This window comes from Dipodomys spectabilis, unplaced genomic scaffold (genome assembly GCF_019054845.1).
Source record: "Dipodomys spectabilis isolate Male_0828 unplaced genomic scaffold, ASM1905484v1 ptg000009l, whole genome shotgun sequence".
NCBI lineage: Eukaryota > Metazoa > Chordata > Mammalia > Rodentia > Heteromyidae > Dipodomys > Dipodomys spectabilis.
The window spans coordinates 17,667,220-17,693,287 of NW_024870686.1; the positions used below are offsets into that span (position 1 = coordinate 17,667,220).

General features: G+C 39.7%; 1 protein-coding gene across 2 annotated transcripts; it reads left to right on the top strand.

Annotated features, from left to right (window-relative positions):
* The first annotated feature begins 185 nt into the window (after nt 1–185).
* On the top strand, nt 186–20,106 carry Rwdd4 (RWD domain containing 4). 2 transcript variants are annotated; one of them, XM_042701825.1, is made up of 8 exons: nt 186–402; nt 2,207–2,287; nt 4,363–4,472; nt 4,554–4,701; nt 6,008–6,125; nt 8,636–8,685; nt 8,819–8,821; nt 18,319–20,106. In XM_042701825.1, the coding sequence occupies exons 1-8, from the start codon at nt 379–381 to the stop codon at nt 18,349–18,351; spliced, it is 567 nt and encodes a 188-aa protein (XP_042557759.1). In that variant the 5' UTR covers nt 186–378; the 3' UTR covers nt 18,352–20,106. The 2 variants fall into 2 exon arrangements, with proteins under 2 accessions (XP_042557759.1, XP_042557767.1); XM_042701833.1 differs by lacking the exon at nt 186–402 and having other exon boundaries at nt 2,205–2,287; nt 4,367–4,472.
* Nucleotides 20,107–26,068: the final 5,962 nt, after the last annotated feature.

Sequence of the window (26,068 nt, forward strand, 5' to 3'; positions counted from 1 at the left end):
GCCTGAGTGACAGCGCGCCACGACCAACCGCAATCCCGGAACTTTACGCAGTCGCTCAACACGTACGGAAGGCGCTCCCTTTCCTAGAAGGGAAAGGGCTAGGGGCGGGGAGAAAATGAACCAATAAGAGAAGCGTAAGTGGAGGGGGCGGAGCCCCCGTCGTCACCGCCCAAGTATCCCCTGTCCCCTTTGGGTGCCGGCGTCTCACCAGCGTTGGCCTTGGGCTTCTGGACTCCTGACCGCGGCTCTTCGCCTGGCATTGCCCGGGGTCGGGGGGGATCGCGTGTGAAACCGTGTCTTTGGCTGCGAAGAGTGCTCCCCGCAGCACGAAAGGGGCGCCCTGGTCTCGGGACCACTGCCCCCTCCCTGCGTGGTGCGATGAGTGCCAACGAGGACCAGGAGGTGAGACCCTCCCCCCGGGGCTGGACACCCCCTTTCCCTCGCAGACCCCAAGGTAGGGAAGCCCGTGGACCCGCGTGTGTCCTCCTGTAGGAGCCCCTAGAGGCTGGCCAGGGTACCCCACTTTGAGCGGTCCCCCGCGAGGCGAGCATGGATGGGTAAGGGTCCGCTCGGTACCCTCCCCGCACGCACCACCACGCTCCCCGCACTTTTCATTTTGCACCCCCCCCCCCGATCCCCAGTTTCCATATTAACGAGATGAGGTGTCCTTGCTGCTCGACCCTGGTGCACTTGGCTGTCCTTAAAGCCTGTCGTTCTGGCTCAGCGTTTGTGTGCTGAGTTATGATGTCTGGGAATCCGATCACCTTCAAATGTCTTAAATCTGTTGTCTGTCAGAAAAAGGGTTAATTGAGTTAGATTTCTCCTGGAGGAAAATAGTGACAGCAGTGTCAACGGCTTCTGTGTTGTGAAATCGTTTTTTGTCTGTCCCACCAGACTTACATGGTCGATGCATGCTTAGATTTATTTCTTGCAAGGAAGGTGTTGTTTTAGCGCGGTATCGAGTCAGGGAGTTGGAGGGGAGGCTACCCATCATCCGCAGGGGAATCTTCTAACTCTGGAACGTGAGTAGATGAGGCACGGTGTCTAAAAGTAGTGCAGTCCGCACCCCAGGGCTGCACTGTGAGGATGTGGTAGGAGGAAAATTAGAGCCAAGTCTCCTTGGGCAGTAGTGGGTAAGTTGTAGCTGACTGCGTGATTTAGAACAGACCACTTGAAAGTTACCATTTTTACATATGGAAGATGTAACAGAGTTTCTGGATTACTATCATTAAAGCACCCAAAGTCCAATCAATTAGTTGACACTTGAGCATCTTTCTAAAATATTTTCACCAGGTAATTGAAGGCACGGTATTAAGCTTCCTGGGAGGAAGTAAAGGGAAGGAAAGATGATCACGATGATCACAATGTTCAGTCAGCAGATACCACGTTAGAATTAAATAGGAAGAGCAAGTTCTGATGTTTTATTACACGCTTTGCAGTAATTAATGCATATTTCAAGGTAACTATTCCAGATGGTTGTCCCACAGAAAGGGGTGGAGTTTTCTGATTGTGCTTCATATTTCTCATCTCCAAGTTTAGTGCTTTTATTCTACTTCAGGCTAGGAGAGAACACATGGTCTAAAGATGTTTTAAACTGAATCATATTTTCCTCTACACAGGAAGAAAGAAATACAGAGATAGGGTCTTCTTCACAGAATTGACGAAAGCATCAAGTGAGACAATCCAATATATATTGCTTAGCCATACTCGGCACAGAATTTTAAAGTATTACTAGTATGATTGTGTTGATATGTACACATCTATCATAACCACTTGAGGTCATATGTGTTATCATAGTTTGTCATAATTTAACTTTATCATAGTTTGTTTTATCGTAGTTTATCATAGTTAAGGCAAGTGCTCTAACACTGAGCCACCTTCCCAGCCCCAGTTTATCATAGTTAAGAGAGCTTGACGGGCTGGGAAGGTGGCTCAGTGGTAGAGCACTTACCTTGCATGCCTGAGGCACTGGGTTCGATTCCTCAGTACCACATAAGCAAAAAGAAAAAAGCCAGAAGTGGCGCTGTGGCTCAAGTGGTAGAGCGCTAACCTTGAGCTGAAGAGCTAAGGGACAGCGCCCAGGCCCAGAGTTCAGGCCCCACGACCGGACCCAGAAAAAAAAAAGAGAGCTTGACTCCGAAACTAGGGTCTCCAGTTCCGATCCATTTATACCACTAAACCAAACTCATTGACTCTTCTCTTTCAGATGGAGCTAGAAGCATTACGTTCTATTTATGAAGGAGATGAGAGTTTCCGGGAATTGAGCCCAGTTTCATTTCAATATAGGGTAAGATATAGCATGTGTAAGTATACTGACTGCTTTGCTAGAAACAGAATCTAAAGATGGCTAAAAGTGTTGATTTTGTTTTTTGAAATTAGTAGTTTAAATTTTTTTCTGTATTTTCTGAAGGATCCAAATGAAAACTCATCACTATGGTACCATTCATATTTAGCATTTGAAAACTTAGTTCAGAACTTTTTTTTTTCCCCTGCTCTTGGGCCTAGAACTCTGGGCCTGGGTGCTGCCCCTAAACTCCTTTTGCTCAAGGCTAGCATTCTACCACTTGAGCGATAGCACCACTTTCAGCTTTTTCTGTGATTAATCAGACATAAGAGTCTCATGGACTTCCCTGTTCAGGCTGGATTCGAACCATAATCCTCAGATCTCAGCCTCCTGAGTAGCTAGGATTACAGATGCGAGCCATCAGCACCCAACTCATTCAGAACCATTTTTAAAAAAATAAAATAATTTGGGTTTTTATTTTTGTTGTAACAAATCATAAAATTTAGAAATAGATGAAATCTATTCCTTGGAGAGGAATGAGATGAGAGTTTGGAGAGAATTATTCTTTTGTCTTTGCTAGACTCTTTCATTGTATGTATGTGTTGGGTGGGGGGGCCGCTGTGGGGAGGACATTCAGCCTTACTATGTATGTAGCTTGAACTAGCATCAAAGTTGCCATCCTCTGCCTCATTCTCCCAAGTGCTGGGACTATAGTGTGGACTACTATACTCAGATTTGGTTCTTGTACCAAATAGTTTACTATGTTCCTAACTTGCTTCCCTACTTTCACTCCTTTCTTCAGTTTCCTCCTTACTCTCTCCCATTAGTCCTCTATCAATCAGAACTCGTCAGCTCTCTAAAACACTTAGTTATTCCTTTATTTAAAAGGTTTAAAGAGTTTCCCTTGCTTACAGAATGAGGACTACCTTTATTCCTTCCTCTGCTACTCATAAGCCCTCCTGCTTGTTTAAACTGACTCTCCAAACTTCCCCTGGCATTGACAGCCATTAGGCATAACAGATTGTTAAATCATTTCCTAAAGTTTTTTTCTTATCTGCCAGGGCTTGAACTCATTGCCTCATAATGGCTTTCTACCACTTGAACCACCACTGCAGCTGTCTTTTTGCTAGTTATTTTGAGATAAACTCTCAGACTTTTCTGCCCAGTCTGACTTCCAATTTCAGTCTTCAGATCTCAGCCTCCTAGTAGTCAGGATTACAGGCGTGAGCCACTGGCACCCAGAAGTTGGGGGAGAGGGGCGGTTAATGTGAGTTCTATATTAGTGTGTATCAGTGTTAAATTTCTAAGAGTTGTTATATTATATTTTAACACATTTGATTATTTTCAACTGGTTCAACAGAAAACAAAGGGAAAAAATCACATGTTGGTGGAATGAGTGTTGTGTTTGGAAAGATAAATAGGCAAGAAGTTTTGAGTAAATAAAGACCAGTAGCATTCATGGTACTATTTGAGTTTTTCATTAAGATTTAAAAAGGTTTAAAATGTTAGGGGAACAAAAGAAAAGACACTTATAATTATTCAGGAATTGCTGTCCAGCCTAAAGTATTCATTCCTTTTCTTTAACTTTATCCTTTTGTTTTTTTTCTCTCAGTTTTACCCTTGGTTTTCTGGTGTCTTGGTAATGTGCTAATACATACGGATTGACTTGTTCTTTATATCTACTATAATTAAGCAGTTAGGAAACAAGAAAAAATATGTGGTATTTCAAGTTTATGAATTATTATTTTGACCCAGTCCCCTCATCTTCTCTAGCCTTCATCTTGGATTTAAGACAAAAACGTATAAGATGTAGCTTTGGTACTGGAAAGGCTGAGGGTCTAGAGAGACAGACAGGCCGTGGGCTTAAACTAAAGCTGTAAGGCAGACCAGATTAAATCAGAAGTTAGACTCAGTATTGCTATCACTCCTGCTCAGGTTTAGCCTGGGACTAGACCTACTCAAAATCTGATCTGAGCATAAACATTGGGAAGAATAAGTAATTTAAAAGATCAGGACTTACTATTCTGTCTTTTTTTTAAAATCACTTTTCACAAGTGTAAGATTTCTCTTTTTTTCAGATAGGTGAAAATGGCGACCCCAAAGCCTTCTTAATAGAGATTTCCTGGACAGAAACATATCCTCAGACACCTCCAATTATATCTATGAATGCTTTTTTTAACAACACCATGTGAGTAGTTTTGTTTTCCTTGTGTTTTCTTTTCACACCCTATTACTTTTCTCTTGACAGTATATTTGCTCCACATTACAGATCATCAGCTGTAAAGCAGAGTATCTTAGCCAAGTTACAAGAAGCAGTGGAAGTTAATCTTGGAACTGCTATGACCTATACGTTGTTTGAATATGCCAAGGACAATAAAGAACAGTTCATGGAGAATCACCATCCTGTCAATTCTACAGTGAGTATGTGATGATTTTTTTTTTTACTAGATTTGTTCTTTTGTTGTTTTGGCTTGAGTGTTCTAGTGATGATTTTTTGATCATTTTTTTCAAGGTTTTTTTTTTTTTTTTTGGTTCTTTTGTTTTTGTTTTTGGCACTACTAAAATTTGAATTCAGAACCTTGTTCATCCGACACGCCACCACTTGGGCCATGTTCATGAGTCTAGTTAGTATTTTTTGAAAATTGGAAAACTTTTTCTCTGTTTTAAAATGCATTAACATCTAAGTTAAGTAAGAAGTTAAGTAAGCTTAGTTTTCTTCTATTTAACTTGGGAAATGAATTTATATTCTCTAGACCTTCATCCTTCATAAGAAATTAAAATACTTGTGTTTTAAAACTGAAATACTGAAGCCCAGCACAGTGACACACAACTGTAATCCCATCACTCAGGAACCTGAGACAGGAGGATCAGGAATTTTGCTGCATAATTCTAGGCCAGGATGGGTGATTGCATTTCTTAAACGATAAACAAACAACAATAATTACCAGCCAGATAACCAGGCTTGAGATCCACTTCAAAGCAAGCCAGAGCTGAAAAGTTCATAAGACTCCATTTCTAAAATAATAACAAAAGTTGGGCTGGAAGCATGGCTCAAGTGCTGGTGCTTGGCAAGCAAGCTGAGTGAGCTGAAGACACTGAGTTCAAACCTCAGGATCACCTCACCCACACACAAAAAGGTAAAATATACTTAGCTTCTTTTCTTAAATAGTGCTGAACTAAGAGGTCTGAATGTATGAAATTACTACTTCTATGAAGCTGATTTTGTTATAAAGAGTTGTCATAGTCCTGTTGCAGTTCAATTTAAAGATATGCTAGCATTAATGCAAGTAATAAGATCCTTCCAGGGTTCTGCTTTTTTTTTTTTTTTGGTTGATCGTGGGGCTTGAACTCTGGGCCTGGGCACTGTCCCTCAGCTTTTCTGTTCAAGGCTAGCACTCTACCAATTGAGCCACAGCGCCACTTCTGGCTTTTTCTGTTTATGTGGTGCTGAGGAATCGAACCCAGGACCTCATGCATGCAGGGCAAGCACTCTACCACTGAGCCACCTTCCCAGCCCCCAGTGTTCTGTAGTACTACTATTGAACTTTTAAAAGAGTACAACCAATAGTGTGCTAAAGACACTTGATTTAGAACACAAATTATAGCAATCAGATTATTTTATATGTTTAGAAATTACTGGATTGTCATCAGGATATTCCTATAGTTAGTCTACCCCAGTAAGTTTTAAGGCACGAACCTTAAGAACCATTTCCTGTTTTTTAGACATCCACAGGCAATATTATCTCAGTTGAAACACAAAATGTAGCCTCGTCAAGTAAGAAAAAAGACAAAAAAGAACAACTTTCAAAAGCCCAGAAACGTAAGCTGGCAGATAAAACAGGTTGGTATTATGTCTTGTCTTTTATAACACAGATAAATGGTCGTCTATGTTATTTGTATTACCACACACTGTGTAGTGAGTGCTTAATAGATTTAGATTTAGGGTAATTCTGTACTCTTTGTTCTTGGAAAGTTTAGATTGGAGATCTCTGGGGTCATGGTGTAGAAATATTGCAAGTATTTATTACTAACTCATTACAGGACATGAGCATTTGAAGAGAAGGTAACTGAGAGGCTCAGTAACTAGAAATGAATTTGGAGATTGAGGACCAGTAGGACAGGATACAAAAACGCGTATTACTGTGTCTTCTACCTACCATATTTGGGATTTCCTTATTTGTTTATCTCTGTGTCAGGTATCTGTATTAACAACTGGGTAAATACCATTTTCATTTGAAGTGAAGTCTGGTACACCAGAATTGAATATTTCTGCCTGTAGTTAACTCATGTATACAACATTAAGACCCAAGAATAGAATTCCCTAACCTATATTCCTTTTGGAAAAGATTAAACTCTAGTTCATATCAGCAATAGTATTTGATCCTTTCTATGTAATTGGAGATTTTCACATTGGTATCAATCTATAATTTTTCCCCAATCAGGGAAAGTGAGGACATTATCATTTTTACACAATCACATTTATACTTAAATGTGTGTCTGTGTGCTATTGGTATAAGGTTATAAACTGTCCGTCACTGAGAACTGACTCATTTATTTTGATGAAGGGATTTTTAAATGCCATTTCTCTCATAAATGGATATTAGGGTTGGTGGTTTATATTTTATTTAATGTTTGTCTTTGACACAATAAAAGCAAGCAACCCAGTGTTAGCCCCAAAACTATACTTTTTTAGTTATTATGGTTTGTAAGATAAACACCTTGGAATCTAATACCACCACCTGTCAAAGCATCATTAATATATAAACAATGAAAGAATAACTTGTTAGCCAGCGCAGTCCAGTGTTTAGAATTTTGATTATTCTCTATAATATTTTAGCATGTCAGTTACCTGTTGGTGTCGTGTATAATTATCTATGATCATTTCCCATAATTTATATCTCTTGACCTTCATCTCTTTGATGATGTCCACATATCTAAAGTCATTGTCTTCCTAAAATGACTGGAAGCTTTCCTTCTAGATAAAACTTTTAACATGACAGCCAATAGTACTGTGGGTGTTACAGTTAACCCAAGTTGGTGCCCCACCACCGTGCTCCTCATAACTGGTAGAGGATTCTTTTTGGAGAAGAACCATTAGCATCTCAGGTTTAGCTCCAGAAATATTCTTCTCTCCCATAGGAGAGAACAATGCTGCTAATTCACAAGGTGATAAACTATTTTTCCAAATAAATGATATATTTGTTGACTCTGTATTTGTTATATATAAGTATATATAAGATTTTAGAATATTAAGACTAGTTTCAGTATTCCCTTTGCTATAAAATTAACACAGGTTAAATATCCCTCATCTAAAATTCTTCAGATTAGAAATGTTCAGATTTCAGAGTTCTTCAGATGATGGTGTATTTGCACACTTATCAGCTGAGCATCCTTCTAGAAATCTAATTTTAGATTATTTTGGATTTAGGAGTTTGGGATTAGAGGTATCCAGTCTATGTAAGGTACTTGTTTTGAATGTGAAAAATAACACAGCATGTATGGAGTATAAGGAGCATTGAGCCATTTGAATTGAATTTGAATTGAAAGTAGCATTTGTTAAACTATTCTTTTTTGCCAGTACCAAGGTTTGATCAGGGCCGTGTGCTTTCTCAGATTGCTTACTTGGCTTGTGCAAACTAGAGCCAAGCCTTCTGCCCTGCTTTTCCTTTGCTTTTTTGGAAATGAGTCTCTTCAACTTTTCTCCCCCACCAGCTCTAAACCACAGTCTCTAGATCTTAGCCTCATCAGCAGCTAGGATTATAGGCATGAACCGCCGATACCCAATCTGTTGTTTATTTTTGAATATTTTATTAAAAGAAGGAAAGCACTTTGTAAACTATAAGTTCTTAGTTTATTTTCAATCATTCTCAATAAAGGAAAACTGGTTTGAAAAATATTAGATTAAGAAGTGAATATTTTATCAGTACTCAGAAAATTAAGACTCTTCTTAGGTTTGAAGCTGAACATTTGTTTATGAGGCCTTCTGTGTTAAGTCTAGCTTCTTGGAGGGAAGGTGCTAACCCTTGAAACAGGGAACTCACACAGCTTCTCCTTTTAAATTAGCAGTGACCTGATAGAAGGCAGAATTGGCAAATGCATGAAACTAAAATGACCCCAGCCCACTATAACATCTTTTAGTTCTTGAGTAGAACTAGAGTAAACATAATAGGGGTGTACCTCAAACACTTTGTAGAACAATGTTACTAATTCACAAGGTGATAAAGTATTTTTCCAAATAAATGATATATTTGTTGACTCTGTATTTGTTATATATAAGTATATATAAGATTTTAGAATATTAAGACTAGCTGACCAGTCTTAGAAATACATTTGTTCTTTTTTATCCTCCAGATCACAAAGGGGAACTTCCTCGAGGCTGGAACTGGGTTGATGTCGTGAAGGTATAGAACATTTACATTTTAGTCATCAATTTTTATAATAATCATTGCCATCAAGTAATGAATTTGTATGTTCTGTTTTCTTCCCTGCAATCTGTGGAATTCCCTGGATGTCTGTTTACTTTTTTACATTCAGCATGTAAGTATTTTAAAAATACTCTTCACATTCTTTGCTTCCCAACACCCTTAAATTTAGAGTTTTCTTAAGTAAGTGAAACTTCTATAGGTGTAAGTAGTATTTAAAATAAAGCCTGACTGTTTCTTGCATGGACATGGTTAAATGTGACAAATTCTAGATAATATGGAAATTAAGTAAGACCAATAATGGAAAGGAAAGCTTTAGATTTTTTAAGTAGAAATCAGTCATAATGTTCTCTTAACTGTTGCCTATCATTGCAAGAAGAAAAATTCTGATTTTATTGTTTAAAATGGTTTACTTTTCATTTTAATTTTTCTAGCAAGCATTCTTAAAATTTACTTAAACTCTTGGTAGTTTCAACTATGCTAAACTGATACATAATACACTAAGTTCATTCTGTTTATGGGACTTCATGAAATAAGTTTTGCATGTGGTATGTGCTACGCTGCTATTAGAAGTATTTAATATGACCAAAGAATAAAGATTAGCATTTTAGTGAGAACCACTATATGGGTAATTTAGGACTAGCATATTTTTGTGTGTGTTCTGGTCCTGGGACTTGAACTCAGGGCCTGGTTGCTGTTCCCAACCTTCTTTTTGCTCAAGGCTAGTACTCTTATCAGTTGAGCCACAGCTCCATGTCTGGCTTTTTTGGTAGTTTAGTGGAGTCTCACAGACTTTGCTGCTCAGTTTGGCTTCTAACCACGATCTTCAGATCTCAACCTCCTGAGTAGCTAGGATTATAGGTGTGAGCCACCAGCACCTGGCAGGACTAATTTTTTTTTTTTCTTTTTTTCTTTTTTTTTTTTTTATTGTAAAGCTACTATACAGAGGGTTACAGTTACATGAGTGAGGTACTGAGTACACTTCCTCTTGAACATTGTTACCCCCTCCATTGTTTTCCCCCTACCATCCCCTCCCTCCCTCCCTCCCTTCCCCGAGGTTCTTTTTTTTTTTTTTTTTTGATTGTGATTAAATGATTACATAATTTCAAAGTCACAAGTTCATTCTAACTTCCCTGGAGCAAATTGTCTACCACAGTCTGTAATATATAACAGTGTTCACATGTTATATACCATATTTGTGATCAGCAGCATGGGGATATTTAGTAGTGGTTCAACCAGATGAGCGGGAGTTCTTTGTTTCTTAAGTCCTGTTAGTTTTGTCGTATCACCTAACCTTTTGGATTTAGCATCCACTTATCAGGGAGACCATGTACCGTTTGTCTCTTCGTTCTTGGCTTACCTCGCTCAACATGATTCCTTCTAGCTCCATCCATTTCCCTGCAAATGCCATTATTTTGTCATTTCTAATGGCTGCATAATATTCCATTGTGTATAGATACCACAATTTTTGGATCCATTCATCTGTGGTGGGGCACCTAGGTTGTTTCCATATCCTAGCTATTGCGAACAGTGCTGCAATAAACATGGAGGTGCACGTGTCCTTGTATATTGGTTCCTGTTGTTCAGGGTAGATGCCTAGAAGTGGTATGACTGGGTCGTAAGGAAGGTCAATCTTTAGCTTTCTAAGGACCCTCCAGACTGCTTTCCAAAGTGGTTGTATAAGTGTACATTCCCACCAGCAGTGTAATAGGGTTCCTCTTTCTCCACATCCCCTCCAGCATTTGTCGTTGGCTGATTTGTGGATGTGGGACATTGTGGGGTAAGGTGGTATCTCAGGGTTGTCTTTATTTGCATTTCCTTCACCACCAGGGATGATGAACATTTCCTCATGTGTTTCTTTGCCATTTTTATTTCTTCATTTGAGAAGTCCCTCTTTAGTTCCCTTGCCCATTTAGTAATTGGTTAGGTTTGGGAGGGATTAGTTTCTTGAGTTCCCTGTATATACAGGATGTTAACCCCTTGTCTGATATATTGCTGGTAAATATTTTTTCCCAATTAGTTGGTTGTCTTTCTAGCTTAGTTGCGATAGATTTAGCTGTGCAGAAGCTTTTTATTTTAAGGTAGTCCCATTTGTCGAGTCTCTCTCCAACTTGTTGTGACCCTGGGACTCTGTTCAGGAAGTTCCTTCCTGTGCCTATTAGTTCAAGTGTCTCTCCTACTCTATCCTGTAGTAGTTTCAGAGATTCGGGTTTAATGTTAAGGTCTTTAATCCATTTTGAGTTGATGTTGGTGCATGGTGATAGGCTGGGGTCCACTTTTAGTTTTCTGCATGTGGCTGCCCAGTTTTCCCAGCACCAGCGGTTGAAGAGGCTGTGTTTCTTCCATTGTATGTCTTTGGCTCCTTTGTCGAATATCAGCTGGCTGTAGGCCTGTGGATTTATATCTGGATCTTCTATTCTGTTCCATTGGTCTTCGGGTCTGTTTTTGTGCCAGTACCATGCTGTCTTTGTGATTATAGCTCTGTAGTAGAGTTTGAAGTTCGGCATGGATAGCCCTCCCATATTGTCTTTATCCCCTAGAATTGTTTTGGCTATTCTAGGTCTTTTGTTGTTCCATATAAATTTTTGGACTGTTTTCTGTATTTCAGTGATGTACGTCATTGGGATTTTAATAGGAATTGCATTGAATTTGTATATTAGTTTTGGAAGTATCACCATCTTTACTATATTAAGTCGGCCTATCCAGGAGCATGGGAGGTCTTTCCATTTCCTAGTGTCTTCTGCAATTTCTTTCTTTAACTTTTTATAGTTCTCATTAAATAGTTCTTTTACATCTTTGGTTAGGTTAATTCCTAAATATTTTATTTTTTGGGAGGTTATTGTGAATGGGGTTGCTCCCTTTATTTCCCTCTCTTCCTGTGCGTTATCAGTGTATAGGAAGGCAACTGATTTTTGTGGGTTTATTTTGTATCCTGCTATTTTGCCGAAGTGACTTATGATTTCTAAAAGTTTGGGGATGGAGTTTTTGGGATCGTGGAGGTATAGTATCATGTCGTCTGCAAAAAGGGATAGTTTCACTTCTTCTTTCCCTATGCGGATCCCTTTAATGTCTTTTTCTTGCCTTATTGCCCTGGCTAAGGGTTCTAGGACTATGTTGAAGAGGAGTGGAGACAGTGGACATCCTTGCCTTGTTCCTGTTTTTAGGAGGATTGGTTGTAGCTTTTCCCCATTAAGTATAATATTGGCTATTGGTCTGTCATAAATGGCTTTTATTGTTTTTAGAAATGTTCCTTCTATTCCTATTTTCTCCAGAGCTTTTAGCATGAATGAATGTTGAATTTTATCAAAGGCCTTTTCTGCATCTGTGGCGATAATCATGTGATTCTTGACCTTGGCTCTGTTGATATGCTGGATTACATTTATTGACTTACGTATGTTAAACCATCCCTGTGTCTCTGGGATGAAGCCTACCTGATCATAGTGTATTATTTTTTTAATGTGTTTCTGGATTCTGTTAGCTAGAATCTTATTAAGGATCTTTGCATCTGTGTTCATCAAGGAGATTGGCCTGTAATTCTCCTTTTTGGTTGGGTCTTTGCCTGGTTTGGGGATGAGTGTGATATTGGCTTCGTAGAATGAGTTTGGGATAGCTCCCTCCTTCTCTGTTTCTCTGAAGAGCTTGAGGAGTATGGGTATTAGTTCTTCTTTAAAGGTCTTATAGAATTCTGCTGTGAATCCATCTGGTCCTGGGCTTTTTTTTTGTTGGAAGACTTTTGATAGCTTCCTGTATCTCATTATAGGATATTGGCTTATTTAATTGGTTAACTTCTTCTTTGCTCAGTTTGGGTAACTTGTATTTCTCTAAAAATGCATCCATTTCCGCCAGATTTTCTTCCTTTAGAGAGTATAGCTTTTGAAAGTAGTCTGTTAGAATTGTTTGGATATCTTGGGTACGTGTTGTGATGTTTCCCGTGGCATCCCTAATCCTATTAATATGGGTTTCCTCTCTTCTTTTTTTAATTAATCTTGCCAACGGGCCATCAATTTTGTTTATTTTTTCAAAGAACCAGCTTTTTGTTTGGTTTATTTTGGTTATGGTTTTCTGATTTTCTAATTGGTTAATCTCTGCTCTCAATTTGGTTATCTGGCTTCGTCTAGTAGCTTTAGGTCCCATTTTTTCTTGTTTTTCTAGCTGTTTTAGTTGCAACATGAGATTATTTACTTGGTCTGTCTCCATTCTCTTGATGTGGGCACTGAGGGCAATAAATTTGCCCCTCAGGACTGCTTTTGCTGTGTCCCACAAGTTTCTTTGTGAGGTGTTTTCATTTTCATTGAGTTCTAGGAAATGCTTTATTTCTTCTCTGATCTCTTCTGTTACCCAGGCCTTGTTAAGGAGTGTGCTGTTCAATTTCCATGTATTAGAGAAATTTCTGCGGTATGCTTTGTTATTGAGAGCTAGCTTGATTCCACTGTGGTCAGATAGGATACAGGGGATTATGTCGATCCCTTTGTATTTGCTTAAGTTCCTTGCATGAACTATGATATGGTCTATTTTGGAGAAAGTTCCATGAGCTGCTGAGAAGAATGTGTACTGTGTTGTTTTAGGGTGAAATACTCGGTAGATGTCAGTTAATTCCGCTTGAAGTATGGCCTCACTTAATTCGGTAGCTTCTTTGCCAATCCTCTGGTTGGTAGACCTGTCCTTTGGTGAGAGTGGCGTGTTAAAAGTCTCCTAGTATTATCGTATTGGGATCTATTTTATTCTGTAAGTTTGAGAGCATTTGTTTAACATATCTGGGTGCACCGATATTTGGGGCATATAAGTTGATGATGGTTATATCCTCCTCTTGGATTGTTCCCTTTATTAATATGTACTGTCCGTCCTTGTCTTCTGTACTGATTTTAATGAAAAGTTTATTTTGTCAGATATCAGGATAGCTACACCTGCTTTCTTATTGGGGGAATTTGATTGGTAGATCCTTTTCCACCCCTTCACTCTGAGTTTGTTTGTATGTTTGGCTGAGAGGTGGGTCTCCTGAAGGCAACAGATGGATGGGTCTTGTTTTCTGATCCAGTCCTCAGTTCGTTTTCTTTTAATTGGCGAATTCAGCCCATTTATATTAAGAGAAAGTATAGAGAGATGCATTGTTGTCCCTGCCATTCCGTTTTCCTAAGTTTTTCTTCTTTCCTTTCCTCCTGTGCTTGCTCAGTTAGACTTTGAGTAATGCCTGTTTGGGGCAGGTCCCAGTTCCTGGTTGCTTTCTTCAGGTTGTGTCCCCCCTCTTAGAATTCTTTGTAATGCTGGCTTAATGTTTATGTATTCATTTAGTTTTTCTTTGCTATTAAAAGTTTTCAGTTCTCCATCGAATGTGAATGCTAGCTTTGCCGGGTATATCAGTCTGGGTTGGCAGTTATTGGCTCTCAGGGCTCGTATGGTGCTTTCCCAGGCTTTTCTTGCATTCATTGTTTGTGTGGAGAGATCTGCAGTGATTCTAATTTTTTTCCCGTTGTAGTATAGCTCCTTCTTCATTTTTGCTGCATGCAGGATTGTTTCCTTATTATTCAGATCCATCATTTTTACTATAATGTGCCTAGAAGTGTTTCTCCTGGGATCTTGCTTGTTGGGTGTTCGATAAGCTTTTGTGATGTAGTTAAGATGGTCGTTTTTGAGGTGGGGAAAATTTTCATTGACTATCTTGTTAAATAGGTGTTGCATTCCCTTGCTCTGGAATTCCTCACCTTCGTCCACTCCGATTATGCGAAGGTTAAATTTTTTAGCATTATCTGCTTGCTCTTGAATTTCCCTTTGGTTTAATTTGAGTGATTTTTCCATATCTGTCACTTTTTGGTCCAGTTGGTGTATTCTGTCTTCTGTATCTGACACTCTACCTTCCATTTCATTCACTCTGTTGACCGTGGCTTCTATTGTGGTTTGCATGGTGGAAATGGATCCCTTTATGGATTCAATGCTGGTTCTCAGAGTACTGATCTCACCTCTCAATGAGGTGAGATCAGTATGTATTACCTCTAATTTGGCGTTTATCTCACTTCTTACTGAGGTTTGTGCAGCTTCTATTTTTGCATCCAACTTTTGTTTAATGTCCTGTATATCTTTTGATAGTTCATCCTTGTGCTCTTTCAATTTCTGATCCATTTCTCGCTTTATTTCTTGAGTCATTGCCTCCAGCAACCCTTGGATGTAGTTTTTGTCTTCCATTCCTGCTTTGCTCCCACTGGGGCTCTCCCCTGCGTGGCTGCTGGCTTTTGAGGTGAGCTTGCTGTCCTGGGTAGTGGTAAACCTTGTGATTTTTCTCTGTGATTTTCGCATGGGGGTTCAGGAGACTGCTCTTCAATCTTGTTTTGGTGTGTCTGTCTTTGCTTGGTTGCTGATTCTGTATTGGTAGAGAGAGTCTGTGCCTGACCTGGATTCTGTTGGGAGCCTATTTCCAGCTGCTATTCTGACTTACTTAGGATTCTCAGCTCTCTGCTGTAGCAATTCCCGCCTTGGAAGGGTTGAGCAGCCTAGACTGCTTGTGTTTGCTCCTGCGGGTGCTCTTGGGAAGATCAGATGCTCTGGATGCACTCTCCCAAATACTGGAGTCTGCTATGGGCTCCTGATGTGTTTTTGTTTGTTTGTTTTGGGCTGGTTGTGGGCTTGAACTCTAGGTTTGGGTGCTGTCCCTCAGCTCTTCAGCTCAAGGCTGGCACCCTACCATTTGAGCCACAGCCCCACTTCTGACCCTTTTTGCTTTGTTCAGGCGCCGGTCCCCGGGCCTGGTTCCGGCCCCAGCCTGGAGCGCGCTCGTTAGGCCTGTGCTAATGTGTATACCACCTAGGTTATGCAGCCTGGAGGACACAGTTCAAATTTCTTCTACTGTTGGTAGTCTTGACCCAGGGGCGCTGTTCCTGGCTTGGGCATTTAAGCTCCCTTCCAGGGGCGCTCTTGCTCTGGCCTGGCCAGCAGAGTGTGCTCCACCGGCTGGTGGAGCTCTCGAACAGTTCCCAGTTTTAGTGGGTCCTGTGGTCCGGGTGTTGGGGTAGGGAGTCTAGGTCAGGGTCTGGGGATTCCCTCCAGCTCTGGTCTCCCTTGAGGGATTCACTCTCCCCTGTTGGGTACTCACCCTGTAGGTCGTCAGTTGTTGTTGCAGTCCGAGTTCAGTTGGGGTGGTTGCGGGCTGGGTTGGGCGGCCCCCCACCGGGTAGTTGCGATCGCGATTGGGCGGGTGGTCTGCCGACAGGTCCCTTTGTCGCGCTGCTGGTGCCGGGCGGCTTTGGCGGGATGGAGCCTCTCTGCTCCGGTGGAGAGTGATGGGTGGGGTGGGATCCTCCTGGAGACTCCCAGCTGGTAGGTTTCTCTGTTCCTGGCGATCGATCCGCTGTTCTGCAATCCGGTACCTGGTGATCTGCAAGCAGCCCCCTGTGTCTCTGTGGCTCCGGCAGCCCCCGCCGGGCCGGCTGGCCGGCGGCTTGGCGCACTGCCGCGCGGCCAGTAAAGGTTGGGGGAGGGGTCTTCGCTCTTCTCTGTTCTGAAATTCTTCTTTTCCTCTCTTTCTTTTTTTGTTATTTTCCACCTCTGGTTTTTCTCTGAGTGTTCGTCTTTTTGTTGTTGTCGGTCTCTTGGGGAGATTAAACGTTGGAACTCGAACTCTCTTTTTGGTTGGAGAGAGCTGTGGCGTTTCCCTACTGCCCCGACGCCATCTTGGTCCCCCCTCCTAATTTATTTTTAAAGCTGTTTGTCAATACTAGGACTTGAACTCAGGACTCTGCTCTTATTAGGCAAATACTTTGCCACTAAGTCATGCCCTCAGCCCTAAAATTTATTTTCAAATCCATACATTTTCTATGAAAATATTAAAATAACCTTTATAACATATAATGTAGTGTAAGAATATTACCTCGGAGTAGGGAGCCTCAAAATGTAATCAGAATAAAGGAGCATGGTTTCTGTTCTCCCATTCTTGGGAAGAAATGTTTGCATTGATGAACCTTCAGTTGCAGTCTCTCATAGGTTTGCTGGATACTTCAAGTTATCTTCGCTCTGTCACAGGTCGCTCATCAGCTAAGTCCATTCTCTCCCAGTGAGTGCCTGTCCCAGCCAGAATGCTGCATTTCTAGTACAGCAGATCTCGGCTGAAAGTGCGTACAGAAATCCTCTGGTTGGTGCAGAGGGAATAAAAACGGTGCTCCTTTCCCAACTGGAGAAATTGTTTGTTCTTAAAGGAATCCTTAGCAACACACATACAATTCCAAGTTGAAATCGGAAAAAAAAAAAAAAAAAAGCCAAAGTCAGCAATCTTGGGAGACAGGAAAACTTTTTTTTTCCCTTCGTGATAGGGATCAGACCTAGAACACACACTCTATCACTGAGGTACACTCAGGCCTTTGTTCTTAAAGCAGTCACCTACACACCGTTCATTCCCAGAATCACACATCCTAAGCCAATATTTTGCAATTGTGTTTGGATGCCTAGGAAATCTCATAAGACTTCTGGGTGCCAGGTGTACCAGGCCAAAACTCTTTGCATCCTAATTCTAAGATGTTGCTTGCGTGTTTGCCATTTTCTCTTGAGCATACAGTCACATTTTGGAGCCGCTCCCAATGGCTGCAAGAAGTGAGGCCTTGCCACTAGCACTCTGTTAAAGCTAAAAGCATGCAGACTGTGTGTTCTGTTTCTCGCAGTGTCCTAAAGTGGCAAAAGGGGTACATTAGCACCTCAGGTTGTTCCTACTACTCCCTCCATGCTGTCAGCCACAATACCTGCTTTCTATAGAAAGAGATTCACAGGAATGGAAAACCAGCACCACTTCATATTACATTTTGCCTGTTTTAGAAAATGTAGTGCTTTTTTTCTATTACCATTTATCATCTATTTGAGGCTTTTCAGTTTTAAATTTCAATACACTAAATATGACTCTGATTTAGGATCCTTAGTTTGAAAATATGAAGAAGTCCAAAATGTTTGAGAACATTACTACCCTGAGGACTTCCTGCTTTTCCCAGCATCCCCCATTCTCAGGAGGTACAGAGTGCTGCTCAAGGACCCGATGGTTCTTCTCATCAGGATTATCATCTCTGTATTGCCTGTATCTCTGTGCCTCGCCTCAAACTTTGCCAAGCCTGCCCAGATTTTTATCCAGAAAAATTACAATTTAAGATTTTTTAATCATATTTGCAAAATTATACTTTTAATATTACTTTTCATTATACATTTGTTGTCTGTTGCGGGGGAGGATAACTCAGTGGTAGAACACTTTCTTGCCTAATCCATTACAAAGTCCTAGTTTTAGTCCCCAGCAAAACACACACACACACACACACACACATACACAATGTATTGTCTGTGATAGGAAGTAAAAGTAGAATGTCATTCATTTTACAAATAGCACTTTCTGCTTTTATAATCTTGGTTATAACTTATTTCTGTTGAGGTTGTACTTTTGCTCAGGTCGTATTTCAAATCTTTTTGAAGTAGCTAAGCTTAATGTTGAAAGGTAATTAGCTTGGTAAAGAAGCTATAAATAATTTAAATTTCACATTGCTTGAAACTTATTTTCTGTTGTTTGTTTAGTTTTGGTTCTGAGTGGAAATAATGACTCAAATACCATGATCACTTACACTTGTTGAATGTTTCTTATGTCTTTTTCTCTTATAGTTAAGCAAAACCGGCTCTAAAGATGATGAATAGCATTTGGACCTAAAGAAAAGGAAAGCGTCCTTTAAAAAGTAAAATGGGCTCAACACCTTTCATTACTATTTTCTGATATTGAGGTGGCTTTTTTATATAATACAGGTTTTTGTATGTTTCTTAAAAATATTGTAAGTAGAAAGTTCATGGAGAGATCTGGTTGTATTAAATTATTTTCTCAAACTTGCCTTAATAAAAGGTGAAATTGTTAACATTGTATATTTGATGAAGCCCTCTGAGCTTTGTGAATGGACAGGTATGGGTATACTAACAGTATTTATTTGTATGCTCTTACTACAGTGGATGTGATCATTTTTAAAGGAATATGAAGCCGTTTTCAGGTTGTAGAGCCAAATATTGACTGAGTCACCACTTGATCCATAGCATGACCATATTATAGGCTTCTCTCATGTTAAAGTCCTCCTCCCTTCTTTTGCCTAGTTACTGAGGTGTAAATTGCTGCCGAGAAATTCAAATCCCAGTGTTTGAACTTTATATGATACTCTTTGTAGTTCCTTTTTTTAAAAAATTTTTCATCAGTGAGTGAACTGCCTCCCTTTAATAAATTGATAACCTATTTATACCCTTGTTATTTGGACCAGGGTGTTTGATCATGTGGTCAGAGAATATTAAAACAAATCTGCCAAATACTTTAGAAAGACATTTGTTAGCTCTTATTTAAAACATTTCTCTTTGCTGCAAATATCAGGATAGGGAAAAAAAGGATGCCTTAATATTTAATTTTTGTATTGTAGAAGACAGTGGTTTTAATAAATTCCTATTTATCTGTTATTGCGTTTTTAGTTGTTGGATAATAGGTCTTTAAATGAGTTTAACATAAAACCATATTTCAAGTCCTGGGATGTTCTTTTTTGTAGTGTCTTTTTAACATCCAGATGTATTTCTCAATCTCTACATCTTCATACTATATATAGAACTCTTGAAATGCCGAACTGTTACACATGCTTGACTTTCAACAATTATCAGTAGAGAGAAGGGTATAGTTTTAGTAGGGAAAGTTGTTGATACTTGCGTGTGATTTACACAGTGACTTTGTATGTGCTCCTAGCTTTAAGAACTCTTAGAACTACTGCTGTGGATTTGGAAGGGTAGGTTGTTTGTACATCAAGTTATATTTCTATAGTTGTTATCTGAGGTTTTAAAGAATACTTTTAAAGAAGTTACCTTAGCATAGATAGAGCAGTTGGAGATATGTCCATGGTTTTTAACACAGTTAATCTTGGCTTCATTAAATTGTCCGAATTATAAAGTAAATGTAATTGCAGTTAAGGAATTTAATGTCATTTTCAAAAGCTGAATCACATTTTGTGTCTGGAATTAATGTTAAAATTGAGGACCACTACAATATGCCAACTTGTATTTTCAAGATTCTGTATATGTAATTTTTGGTGTTAGGTTGATTTGTTTGATCATGTTTTCTTGAAAAAATATTTGGTAATGGAAAAAAAAAACACATTTTGTTCTACTCTGGAAATTCTGACACTCATCAAGGTATGTTGTGGTTCATAGATTACAAAAAAAAATGCTAGTTAAATGCCAATGAACTATTTTTACTCTTTTTATATGAAATATACAAATTTCTGGGGTGATGGTGTCGTGGGGGCCTCTTGTTATCTATCATAAAACACTTGAATGTTGTCATCAATCTATCATGACTAGCCAACACTCCCAGTATATTTTCTCACTTGTGTAGAATGACAAAATTAATAAGCAATAAAGTCTGAATTACAGAGACTCTTGTACATGTTTTATTTCAAGTCATTTCAGCAAGAAAAGTTAAAATTAGAAACCTATACAAGGCTATGTAACCTGTTGAAAACTACTCAAAATTGGATTGCAAAATGCTTCTTGAATGAGCTCAGAAGAAAGTAAGGAATATCTGTAGTCTAGAGTAAATTAATGAATGGGAATTATAACTAGACTAACCTCGATGTTAAGGAAAAAACAAGCTTTCCCAATTTCAAGGTCCCAGAAGCCAAGATACGGAATCAGTTCTGGGTAAGGAATCACATACCTGTATATAAAAGTTGTTCTATCCTGTGTGTATACACACATACATTTGTATACATACAGACACATAATTTGTACCCCAAAATTACTTGTATTTCAACTCAAATTCTTTCCCATATGGGTGATGTTTGTTTTGTTTTGTTTTTTAATCCAAGTTTTAGTTTCAAATTGTTTCAAGTTGGGAGAATTTGTGGACACCTGTAGAAACAGACAGCACCTTCAACTCAGATCTGCACCCACAACAGCAGAGTGAACACAACAGCAGGGCGGCCTGCCAATAGAAGTACTAGAAGAATAGTCACAAGGACGTATTGACATTACCCATACTCCTAAGTAGTCCATGTAAGGAAGTGGAGTAATAAACAAGAAACTATTAAACAGATTAGAAAAGAACCAAGGAGAACTTCCGATGGAAATGATTGTAACTGACAGAGTTACAGGAGAAGACAAGTGCTTCTTGCAGTATGCTTTGACAAGTCAGAAGTACATAAATATCCTGTAGGGGGTAATTGGTATTAAATCTGCACTTCTGGTTTTCTCTGTTTAATTGCAGCTAGGAATCTCAGCCATCCTACATCAATTTTTTCATAGGCTGCAACATTTTAACTGAGTTAAGTATGCTGTCTAGCCTTCACTAAGCTCTGTTGGATATTACAGACATGTCCAAGGCTAGATGTTGTTTCAAAAGATTTGGCCAGTAATTTGCAAAGGGCTATCTGATAATTTTAATAATAGTAAATTTAAAAATCATACTGTGCTATAATATAGAGATTGTTTGGTGTTGTTTTATTTTTCTTACCATTGATTAGTCCACAGGGTAAAAACAATAATACCATCTGCTAGTCTGTTGTCATCATTTCAGTGTTTTCAATTATGTGCCAGAATCTGGCAAAATTTCAGTTTGTGAGGAAAGTAATTGAGCGTGTTTACTAGCATTTTGGAATAGAATGAAATGAAAGAGAAGAGAATTGGCCAGAAAGTACCAACATGCACTATGGGATATAAAGCTTCTTTGATGAAATTTCTTTAGATGTAGACGGATATATACTATGTAAGTTATTAGTAAGTATTCTTCAAATGAGAGTTTAGAAGCCACTGATCAGACAAAAGATTGAACAACGTTAAGTGTTAATATTTATAAACAAGCTTTTCGATGTGCTAAAGAATTTAATCATTGGCTCAAATTGGGATCTTTAATGACTTTGTCAAATTTATAAAAAGGAAAATTCTTCCATGAAGAGTTTTGCTTATATATATTTTTTGCTATTGAGAACCAAAAATAAGAAAATCTGTTTAATTTTTTCCATTTCTACTCATTTCCTGTGTAAATCTAGTTTCCAAAATAAATTGTCTGAAAAGGCTGACGGTGGTGACAGGAAACATTCCCACCCCAGCCATTTTCCTTTTGTAACTGCTGGCGTCTGGGAGGTTTTCCAGCACCCTCTGAAGCTATTGTGTGTTCTTTGCAGTTCAAGACCTCCATGCGTATTTGGAATGTTAACAAATTGTCCTTGATTTTTATTTTTGTCAGTCATGAGGCTTGAACGCAGGGCCTAGGCACTGTCCCTGAGCTTGGTTTTTGCTCAGTGCCAGATGTCTACCATTTGAGCCACAGCTCCACTTCCAATTTTCTGGTGGTTAATTGGAGATAAGATTCTCATGGGCTTTCCTGCTCAGGCTGGCTTCAAACCTCAATCCTCAGATCTCAACCTCCTGAGTGGCTAGGATTATAGGTGTGAGCCACTGACATTCAGCCTGTCCTTGATATTTTAAACAACAAACCATCTCTATGCTCAGTTCTATCTCCTTTCATTAATAAAACAATGCAATGCAGAAAAATGAGAAAGTATAGGAAAGAGGAGATCCCGATTTAAACGCTTGGCTTCAAAATTAGCTGATTCAAAATTAACCTTGGAGCTAGAGGCAAAGCTCGGTGAAGCCTTGAGTTCAATCTCCAGCACCAAAATGATAAAAATAAATGTAAACAAAATTTAACCTTGGGCTCAATATGGTGGCTCAAACCTATAATTCTAGCTACTTGAAGGGAGAGATGAGATCAAAGCTCAAACCCAAACCAACAGTTCAGGAAACTCCTCAATATTTGGCTGGAAAAAGTAGTACACATCTGCAATTGGGGCAGCAAATAAGATCATAGTCCAGGCTTGCTTTGAGCATAAACTGAGTCCTGTCTTAAAATAACCAACACAAGTTGGGCACTGGTGGCTCACACCTGTAATCCTAGCTAAGGATTTCAGTTCAAAGCCAACATAAGCAGGAAAATTCATGGGACTCTTATCTCCATTTAATCACAGAAAAAGCCAAAAGTGGCACTGTGGCTCAGGTGGTAGATTTCTAGCCTTTATCAAAAGGAGATCAGGAATAGCACGCAGGCCCAGAGTTCAACCCCTAGAACAGCAAAAAATAAATAATAATAATAACCAAGCCAGGCACCTGCAATCCCAGCTATTCGGGAGGCTGAGATCTGAGGATCGCAGTTCAAAGCCAGCCCAGCAGGAAAGTCCCTGAGACTCTTATCTCCAATTAACCACCAGAAAAACGGAAGTGGTGCTGTGGCTCAAGTGGTAGAACACTAACCTTAAGCTGAAGAGCTCAGGGGCAGTGCCCAGGCCCAGAGTTCAAGGCCCATGATGGATAATAATAATAATAACCAACACAAAGGGACTACTGTCAGAGTGGTTCAAATGGTAGAGTGTCTGCCTACCATACCTGAGGCTCTGAGTTCAAAACCCCAGTATGCCTTTAAAAAAAAGAAAAGAAAAATTAACCTTGAAAGTTTTAATATTGTAGGAGTTTGTAGAATACAAACAAAAGTGCAGAGGAAGGGTTTTCCTGTAATTACAAGACGATTGTATCAAGCACTCCAGGGGTTCTTTCTCTGCTTGATCTGCAGAGTGAAGCTATGCCCTGTGTTTGTTTTTACAGAGGAAAGGTAGTCTGAGTGGGTTATGATCAGCCTCATTTGTGAAGGCTCATAGTTAATTAAATAGCCTGAAGGGATTTTTATCTCTCTGAAGCTTTTTCAGTAGAAGTAAATTTAATTCCTATATTCTTTTACTTGACTGTTTGGTATTCCTAAAAATCATGCTATCCCCTACCCCCACCAATCCCCTATATGATTCTTGTTAAGATGTGAAATTGAAGGAAATTGAAAATTGTTGTAACCTTTTTCTCTTTTTGTTTTCCTGTTATGTTTTTCCGGAAGATCACTAAACTTGTCAGTATGCCATTTGGCTTGATAACTGTCACATATACTTTATATTCCTCACCTTCCAGAGGCAACTCAAAAATTAAAACTTTAAATTGATGAATGTTAATGATATCATTTAAAATCACCATGATGTCCTGGTCCCAGTGATTCACATTTGGAATCCTAGCTACTCAGGTGACTGAAAACAAAGGATCTCTGTTCCAACCCAGCACATTCAGGAAAACCTTAGTTCCAATTAACCACCAAAAAGCTGGAAGTAGAGCTGCAACTGAAGTGGTGGAGTGTTAGCCATGAAACAAAAAAACTCAGGGACAGGTTCCAGGCCCTGAGTTAGATGAGAAGGAAGGAAGGAAGGAAGGAAGGAAGGAAAGAAAGAAAGAAAGGAAAGAAAGAAAAGAGGGAGGGAGGGAGGGGGGAGGGTGGGAGGGAGGAGAGGGAGGGAGGGAGGGAAGGAGGGAAGGAAGGAAGGAAGGAAGGAAGGAAGGAAGGAAGGGAGGGAGGGAGGGAGGGAGGGAAGGAAGGAAGGAAGGAAGGAAAAAAGGAAGGAAGAAAGAAAAAGGAAAGAAAGAAAGGGAAGAAAAGGAAGAAAGAAAGCAAGAAAGAAAAAAAGGAAAGAAAGACAGGAAAGAAGAGAGAAAGAAGGAAGGAAGGAAGGAAAGAGAAAGAAAGGAAGGAAGGAAAGAGAAAGAAAGAAAGAAGAAAGAAAGGAAAGAAAAGAAGGAAGAAAGAAGGAAAGAGAAAAAGAAAGAAAGGAAAGGAAAGACAAGAAAAAAAGGAGGAAAGAAAAGAAAGGGAGAGAGGGAGGAAAGAAGGGAAGGAGAGAGGGAGGGAGGGAGGGAAAAGAGAAAAAAAGAATGTCCATATAAGAAAAGCCTAGGGCTGGGAAGGTGGCTCAGTGGTAGAGCGCTTGCCTTGCATGCATGAGGCCCTGGGTTCGATTCCTCAGCACCACATAAGCAAAAAGAAAAAAAGCCGGAAGTGGCGCTGTGGCTCAAGTGGTAGAGCGCTAGCCTTGAGCTGAAGAGCTGAGGGACAGCGTCCAGGCCCAGAGTTCAGGCCCCATGACAGGACCCCCCCCCCCAAAAAAAAGAAAGAAAAGCCTAATTCCTACTACATGCTGACAAGGGCCATCTGTTCAGCTTGTCTGGGTTTTTATTTTTCCTTCATATGTAAGTTTTAGAATTTCCTTCATTCTTATTCAAGTCAGGGGTAATTTTAGAATCAAGGTAGGTAGCTACTTTGAGCTGTCCTCCCCACACCCCCCCACACACTGTCAGATGATGCTGTGGTCTGTGTTCTGCCACTGTGTTCTGACAAGGCTACCTTTTGCTCTGGCTCTTATTCTGAATAGAGCACCCTCCCCTGGCCTCATCCCTGAAATCATGTGGTCAACTCACCTCCATAGCTCAGCTCCATGTCTGTTTTTCCCAGAGAGCTAGGCAGAAAGCCTTGAGAGGGTTTTGCTCTTTGGTGTGAAGTAAAGGGCTTAGAAAAGTTGGTTCTGTATGGAGAATAGACTGAAGCAAGAGGGCGGGCAGGGAGACAGTGAGGAAGTGACTCAGAATGCTGATGGCTAGGCAAGGATGGCAGTGGAGGTGGGTGAGAAGTGGGCAGTTTCTGGATATACATCAAAGGAAGTGCGGCAGGATTTGCTAATGGCTCAGATGAAGGGTGTGGGAGAAAGAGGCATCAAAATGATGCCAATGTTTGCCACCTTACTGTGCAAATACACACACACACTAATTGTGCCTATATGGTCCTACAAATTCATAGTTATCTCAGTAAAATTCCAACTTCTTTTTTATTATTTTTGATATTAGTGTTTGAACTCTGGATCTGGCCTAGGGCCAATTTCAACTTTGATTGTTCTACCTCTGTTTCCCAACTCTCCTACCTCTGTCTCCCACATAGTTGGGATTTCAGGCATACTCCACCATACTTGTCCCTCCAAAGTTCTTATAGAGCAAGTTAGTTAATAAAGAACCTAATGCTATAATAATTACAGAGCAAACATTGAGAAATAATTACTATTTTTAAAACAAATTCCAGGGGTTGGGGATATAGTTGAGAGATAAAGTACTTGTCTAGCAATGTAGGTACATGGGTTCAATCCTTGGTTCAAAAAAAACAAACAAACCCAAACTTTGTTACCTTTTTTCCACAACTCAGATAATCTTGACTATCAATGCCAACTGTCCTCTAGTTTTTGAAAACCAGGCTATCTTCTACCACATAGATTACCTAAAATGAGAAAAAATATATATATTTTCTAAGCCTGTGTTTTTCAAATTGGCTCATAATCCATTAATGCATATGAATTCCATTTCACGGGGTTTTCAGCAGCATCTCTTTTACAGGAACTAAACAGACCAGATTGCAAACCCACATTCTAAGAGAAGATACTGTTCGGGAAGTATTTTCAACTTGTTTTGAGAATGACTGTTTCTTTAAGAACTA

Excerpts from the sequence above, each read along its gene's own strand:
- Rwdd4 (XM_042701825.1), top strand. The coding sequence starts at position 379 with ATGAGTGCCAACGAGGACCAGGAG. Across the intron at positions 403-2,206 it reads GTGCCAACGAGGACCAGGAG|ATGGAGCTAGAAGCATTACG; the intron begins GTGAGACCCTCC and ends CTTCTCTTTCAG. Across the intron at positions 2,288-4,362 it reads CAGTTTCATTTCAATATAGG|ATAGGTGAAAATGGCGACCC; the intron begins GTAAGATATAGC and ends TCTTTTTTTCAG.